Below are 7,316 nucleotides of genomic sequence, written 5' to 3'. Positions count from 1 at the left end.
CAACCTTCGCCGCCGCCGCACCAACATCGTCTTTTACATCGACCCTCCCACTCTCTCCGCTTCCCACGGCCTTGACCCCGCCCTCCTTGACTCTATTCCCATCTTCACCTACCACCCGCCAAATCCGCCGGAATGCGCCGTCTGCTTATCGGAGTTCGAACCGGGAGAAACTGGTCGGATCTTGCCAAAATGCAACCACGTGTTTCACACCGATTGCATAGACATGTGGTTCCATTCTCATACCACGTGTCCGCTATGCAGAGCTCCTGTGGAGCATCAACCCGAAGCGGAAACCCGACCCGAAGAAGTTGTTATAACGGTTTGCGAAAGCGAAACCGGTTCGAGTTCCGGGATCTGTCCGCAAGAAGTCAACCGGAGTGGAACTGGAACCGGAAGGGAGAGGAGGAAGCTTTCTCCGGTGATGGTGGAGCTTCCGGCGAGGACTAGCGAGGGTTTTAGTGACGAGTCAGGTGGTCACGAGTCGCCGCAGCTGTCGTCGTCGTCGTCGTTTCGTTCTCCGATGAGTCGAATGCTTTCGTTCAAAAGAATCCTCAGCAGGGAACGGAAAGGGAGCGTGTCTCCAGGCGGCAGTGGAAGTTGTAGCACCGCGGCTGAGGTGGGGGACGCAGAGCGAGGTGGTGAAAAAGAGGAGACTCTGAGATAGGCGAGTTCGTGACTCGGAATGTGATGGCGCGGCGATTGAGCGCGTGGAATCACGTTCTCTTTGAGGCGGTGTGTGGCGCGTGAATTTTGGTGGGATGGAAAAATCGGGGGAGGTAGTTTGTCTCGCCCTTTTTTTTTTTATCCGAGGAAGTGACAGAGAATGTTTGAATCTTGAATACTAACAGATAGGGATATTACACAATTTGTTTATATTTTTAATTATTTTCATGTAAATACCCACTCCATTACCTTTATGGCTCTATTAGCAACATTTTATATTGAAAACTAAACGTTATTCTCACATGGTTACTTGTTATTCTTTATTTCCTTTTCAATAATTTTGTTTCCAATTATTATTTAGTATACATCCATTATTGATTATGGAGGAGCAAATTTCATATTCAATTTACTAATCGGAGGTTGTAATATAAATCATTGGGAATGATGGAAGTTGAACAATTTTTCCCCACTTTTGTTTGGGTAGTGAATAGTGGTGTGTTCAGAAATTCAAGTGCAAGATATTACACTTAAAAATTTACTTGGGTCAAAGAAGTCAACGGTTCCACAAAATAAAATTAAAATCAAGGAGTTGAGCAAATAATTGTGTTCTACCGACCATTGTTAGTGTTAGGATTCAGAGGTTGTTGAATCATTTCTTCTATGCTTCGTCAATGAATTATTGACCTAATTATATGGTGGTGATTAGAATATGCAACCACTTCAAGTCGCCTAACTCTATTTGTTAAAGCAGTTTGCTCCGAGTATAAGCTCCCAAATAATATTACTCAATTAAAAGAATTTAACATATTTGCATTCATGATTTGCAAACACAGTAATGCTTGTTTTCTTCAAATACGAACTCCAATATTCTCCCTCCCAAAGAAAGAGAGGGTTGGTAACTTGGTATTTAGCGAAACATAGTCAACGACGTAACATCTTTAGGTATGATATGCCCCGAGAATTAAAATTTTAGCAATTGATAGAAAGTTTGATACGTACATCCCACAGTGCTAATAGTAATTTCAGAACCACTCAGATTGACAATAAAAACAAACACTAGTTGGCTTCTAAAATTTCAACACGCTTTCTTGTGTTGAAAATTCGTAACTTACAAGTTGGAACCCCACTTAGGAAATCACCACTTGCAATGATGGAGACACATTGGGTTGACATACTAAAAACATTATGAATAATAGGACCTACGGCTTTAACCTAAACCCAAGTGCACGCAATTTCTGTTCCCCACACGCTTTACTATTTTTGTAGTTATGTATCCTAGGTCCGTTCACAAGAGTATGATTCCTGAACCAAAATAATAAAGTCAGTCATACTTATCTAATGGTGGTAAAATATACATTATATTGATAGGCTACAAGTACTTTTCTGATTGATTTAGCTTCAGCATTCAAAATTGTGGATATTTACAAAGAATCAGAATCTCGGACAATAGTGAGTTTTTAAGTGTTTAACCTGACAACACACGAAGATACATAACAATTTTTCTTTGATACATATAATCACAATCTAATACGTCAACAAGGGAATAACATCTTATATACTTAGAAAATGCAGATAGCTTGCAATCACATGATTTTACTTTAGCTCACCACAATGGTGTTACATTACTAACAATTAAGAAATGATGCATGGTGTTACAACTAGGTGATACATCATTATTCATTACTCCCTCCTCAAAATAATGTCTCTTTTACTTCTTAAATTCATCGAAAAATTAACATATCTAAGCAAAAAACTTACCTAAGTATATTAAATTTTCAATGAATCTAAAAAGTAAAAAAGACATTTTTTAGAAAAAAGCGTATATAAATAAGTTAACAGCAATAATGCTTACAGGTGGAAACTGGATGTTAGAATTTAGCGAGGCCTAAAACTACAACCCTGATCCTTAAGACATCTAGCAAATGTCTTGAACGTAAGAGGCTGAGTGCAATAAACTAACTGCTAACTGTCATTTTCACCGTCCCGAATGCAAGTTAACTGGTTCGACGTACTGAGATCTACGCCTCCTCTTGGATTCAGGAGATAACTTTATAGCACTAACCTTTCTGAGCTTCGATGAAATCTTGCAATTCGCCGGTGGTGACATCCCCATTGGTCCGTATTCCCTTGATGAACCATTGGTGGGAGACTTTCCCCTTCCATCTTTGTTCTTAGCTGGTTTTTTAGTTGCAGACTTTGGTCTCTTTTTTGACAAGCGAAACTGCATGCCTTCCCGTTCTTTGTCATGCTTAAGGAGCCTAACATGGAATGGGTTAACAGCCGTGTAGCACACAGGTTTCCCATTGTCGACATTTCTTTGAAGGTCCACGTCTCTATTGTTCACCTGGAAATTTGTAGAACTCACATGACAAACTGGAATACTAATTCCAAGTATTATAAAATATAATAGAATGTGCGACGCTCAGCATAACATGAAGTAGCAATTCAAGAAGTCATGTGCACACCGGTAGTCAGGGAAATTACCAGTTGAAGGAGAGAAGAAAAGCTTCGGGCAATATCGAACTTTGTTTGTCCCTCAACCAAATCAGAAAAGGATAGGACACAGCTACTACTTTCTTCAAGGGATAGTTTGTCCAAAATTCTCGCCCCATATTCATGAATATCAAATGGTGGCCGGGAATCCTATCATCCGAAAAGATGCCATTCAATTTAAAGCACTAAAAAGATAAACAGGAAGGGCATCTGAAAGATGAATTCACCTCTTCTTCCAAGCTGTGCTCAATTCTTTGTTTCCATGTTGAAACCCTAGTGGCCAATTCTGTTTGCTTCTCAGTTTCAGCTATGCTAGCTAGAAGGGCATTCTGCATGAGCATTCATATTAAAGAAATACTCGCATCAGGAATACAGATGCTATTGCAATCCATTATAAACTAAGTCTATATAGAATGATGATTAAAATAGTCCCTGATGGTTTTTGTGCACAATATTTCTTGGTGGTCACCTAGGGTTAAGCACTAATTTATCTTCTCCAACCAACTTTCAGAGAATATGATTTACAGAACATAAATTTCTCCAAACACCTAGGGCTATAAAAAAAATATTAGAAAAATAAAATCATAGACAATAAGCACTCTTACCAGGTGAGAGCGACAGAGATCTTCTAAACTTTCCTGAGAATTTGGAACATCATTATCTACATCTTCATCACCCTCAGCATGAGCATCATTAACTTCATTCTGTTAATTAGAGTAAAAAATTTCAAAAATGTCACAGATTACATAAAAGTAGAATTACTAGTTTGCTTTTGTACCTCTTTGTTATGAGGTAGATCTTCATCCATGTATGTATTCTCTGGCATATCAAAATCAGGATTTCCAGTATCAAATTCATGGTCATCATTATCAGCTTCTGCATTGAAAAATTCTCCATCGGTTTTACTCCCCTCATTGATAAGAGACTGCCTAAGCTACAATTTACAAAACACATACCACAGTCACAGTATGTACAAACATAATAACCTATATGTGAAAGGACCATTCTGATAATGTACCTTCTCATATAGTGGAAGAGATGTAGAATCCTTTTGTCGTTCGTGGGCATGATGCTGCATCTCCCACATTGCCATGAGCTCTGGACTAATAGGACCATGCAATTTTGCAGGTGGAAACAAAATGCTCATTGATACTCGCCGTCTCACATTAATTCCATTCTTCTTTAATCCTTTAACTGCAGATACATCTTAAAGATTATAGAAAAGGTATTTTATACAACAGAGGCAGAACAAAGCGAAGAATATGGGTTACCTTTTCTAAACGGCTTCACTTTCAAGTTGCCTGGTTCATGTGGATTCAAAGGTTTCCATGGATCATCATCATCAACATCTGAATTGTCTGAATCCCTAAATGCATTGCATCCATCATCCATGTTATAACCAAAATCACAATTATCAATACCACCAGAGACGGGAGAACTGGGCCGAACATTATCATCGTCATGGCAATCAACTTTAGGGGAACAGTTGGAATTAGCATGCTGACTTTTTGCCACTGAAGATTTGTTAGCACCTCCTTCAGAATTCCTTGTAGGAGAAAGAAAGCTTTTACGAGTTGAAGCTCCTCTATTAGCAACATTTTGGGCTGCATTGGCTTTGCTATCCTTTAGAAACTCATCCACTGCAACAGCATCTGATGTATCCAACAGAATAAAATCCTGGTACAAGTCTGTGGTGGACAACTGTAGCAATTCATGGTATCTGTATTATTGCCAAATAAAATTTAAAAGCATGCGAACTTAAATAAGCAAACATCTGGAAACAACTATAATACCAGATATGACTCCAATTCCCCACCATCACCAGCAGTATCCAAGCAGTCACCTTCAAGAACAACTAGATTTGCAGGGGGTTTTATGAAGTGGTCCAAATTCACTTCTTTGCTTGCAGAGTCATCCAAGGAATTCCTCTCTTCAACTGCAAAAACAACAAAAACTTGAATGATCTAACATTTACACCTATTTAAACTAAGCAACAGTTCGAATAAGCAATAAAGTAAAATTATGAAGCAGTGAAGCACTTAATAAATTTCATTTTTTATTTTATTTTTTTTTTAAAGTAGTAGCCTAACTTACAGACATCTTCAATAATCCTGTGGTCTAAATGGACCTGATAATCTCATATTAAAATTTCACTTGACCTAGACATACATTGATTTTCATCATTTATGAATAACCTAGGGTCAAAAAGGGACCCATAAAAGAATATAATGGTCAAGTCTAATAAGATATTCTTGCATGGAAACAAGTCTAACACATCACAAACAACATTCAAGCAAGAGAATTGTTCTACTCATTGCTCTTGTTTCATCATTTTGATGAATTATCCGTTAACATGCTACCTGGGATGTCATCCGAGCACCAGAATTGATCATTTTCTTCATTGGTAATAGCAGAGGGACCACTCTCATCATGTTGGTCTGATCCTCCATCTATATGATCTTGCTGTCTGTCCAAAAACATTAAGCAGAAATCAAAATAATGCTGTAAAGTTTGCAATTGCATATTATGAAATAAATAATATTTAGTCAGAACTTAGAATAGACTGTAATTCCTGTTTCTTGTAAAATACAATCTTTTGGGGGTTTTATACAAGGGATATGCTTTACAGTCACTTGGCTCTTATCAATTATGAAGTACAACTACTTAATGGAATCAGCTATGTTATGGCAGCCATATTGTTAAAAAATAAATACTTGCCGAGAACAACTAACAACAACATGAGTTATAATAAAGTGATACAGGAACATCGCTGATATGCTACTATACTGTTAGAATGGTCCTAGGAACCAAATATGCTACTTCATCGGACAGAATTTGTTTACATTCTCATTAAAAAACATGTTTTGATATTTCATATTTGAAGTGAAGGTGTTGGGAATTCTACACTAATTGTCCATGTCTACAACCAAAAATCTAAGCCATATGAGCCAAAGATCCAAAACAAATCATAGGTGAATTGACATTGCTTAAACATCAATTAATGAGGAAACTGCTACCACGTAGAAAAGGAAAGCCAGAACAAACTTTCATCACTGCTAATCAGCCAATTTTGTTTATTTATTTATTTACAAAAGTGCTGAAGTACACATATATTAACCGAAAACCAAAAATGGGCTATGCTATGGATATTTAGTCAAATTTCTATCACAAATAAATAAAGTGAACTGAAACTTGCATTAAAAAGTTCAAATAAATGCTTAAGCTTTAGCTCAAAAAACAAACCTTTTCTGTGAAAGGAACTCTAAAGCACGCAACACCAGAGTGTATAGATATTCCACCTTTCTACTATACACCTGTATCGATCCCTGAAGCAGTAGAGCAGCTACAATTACCCAGAAACAACTAATTCAGCTGAACGCATGGTTCAAATTCAAATGAACAATTCTTTTAATAAAAATTGAAACTTTGAACAAATATTGAGTAGGCCCAAACCTTCTGCAAAATTCACTGGAATGTGTCCTTCCTCTTCGCCGGTGATCTCCCCGGAGCAAATTTTCAGCAGATACTCCTCGAGTTTCTTGGCGAGGTCAACTTCCCAATTTGACTCTAGGTCACGCTCCGCATGAACCGCGTGGAAGCCACCACCCCCACTTCCACCCGGTTCCGAGGCATCTTTTGTCATCTTTCAGTTGAAAAATTGGTTGCGAAAATCATAGTAATCTCAGAAACTTCGTACACAGAAGAAAAGCCCTAGGGTTTCGGTGTTCCGGCTAGAGATTGAAGAACACGGAAACAGAAATTAGGGTTTCTAAATTGAGAATGAATCGGAAACTTGGGTGCCTTCAAGTTCGAATCTTTGGGTAATCCACAATGGCGTGCAGCGAGAAGAGTGAGCTTCGGTAGCCAACGGTAAGAGTTTGAGAGAAGAGAGAAGAGAGAAGAGAGAAGAGAACGAACACTCAAAAGTTTTCGATTATGTTTTTTCCCGCTCGTTCCTCACCTAATCCACTCGAAAAGTAGAGTTGGACTTGGGCCTAATCCTGGACCAGCCCACTATATGAACACTCAAGTTAAGAATTGGGCAGTATGCATGTCCAAAAAGAGAAACAATTGGGCAGTATGCAAGCCTTTTGGGTCATGTGACAGTTATTAAATGAATATTTATTTGTCCAAAAACATGAATAATTATGGATTTATTT

General features: G+C 38.1%; 2 protein-coding genes across 2 annotated transcripts in view; one reads left to right on the top strand and one right to left on the bottom strand.

Annotated features, from left to right (window-relative positions):
• LOC107483563 (RING-H2 finger protein ATL2) overlaps positions 1-964 on the top strand; it is a 1,184-nt gene extending 220 nt beyond the window's left edge. The window contains 1 exon segment of the mRNA XM_016104180.3: positions 1-964. This exon segment is cut by the window's left edge and continues 6 nt beyond it. Within this exon segment, the coding sequence (XP_015959666.2) occupies positions 1-664 (664 nt within the window). The 3' untranslated portion in view covers positions 665-964.
• A 1,231-nt stretch (positions 965-2,195) lies between these two features.
• On the bottom strand, positions 2,196-7,089 carry LOC107483565 (condensin-2 complex subunit H2). The gene is made up of 11 exons (XM_016104181.3): positions 6,610-7,089; positions 6,400-6,499; positions 5,517-5,623; positions 4,950-5,092; positions 4,428-4,857; positions 4,175-4,350; positions 3,935-4,090; positions 3,762-3,860; positions 3,384-3,485; positions 3,148-3,306; positions 2,196-3,007 (listed from the first exon to the last, which is right to left on the bottom strand). Exons 1-11 carry the CDS (start codon positions 6,797-6,799, stop codon positions 2,639-2,641), a joined length of 2,031 nt encoding a protein of 676 aa, XP_015959667.1. The 5' UTR covers positions 6,800-7,089; the 3' UTR covers positions 2,196-2,638.
• Positions 7,090-7,316: the final 227 nt, after the last annotated feature.

This window comes from Arachis duranensis, chromosome 4 (assembly GCF_000817695.3).
Source record: "Arachis duranensis cultivar V14167 chromosome 4, aradu.V14167.gnm2.J7QH, whole genome shotgun sequence".
NCBI lineage: Eukaryota > Viridiplantae > Streptophyta > Magnoliopsida > Fabales > Fabaceae > Arachis > Arachis duranensis.
The sequence above is the reverse complement of the archived record's forward strand: the minus strand, read 5'-3'. Positions and strand labels throughout refer to the sequence as shown.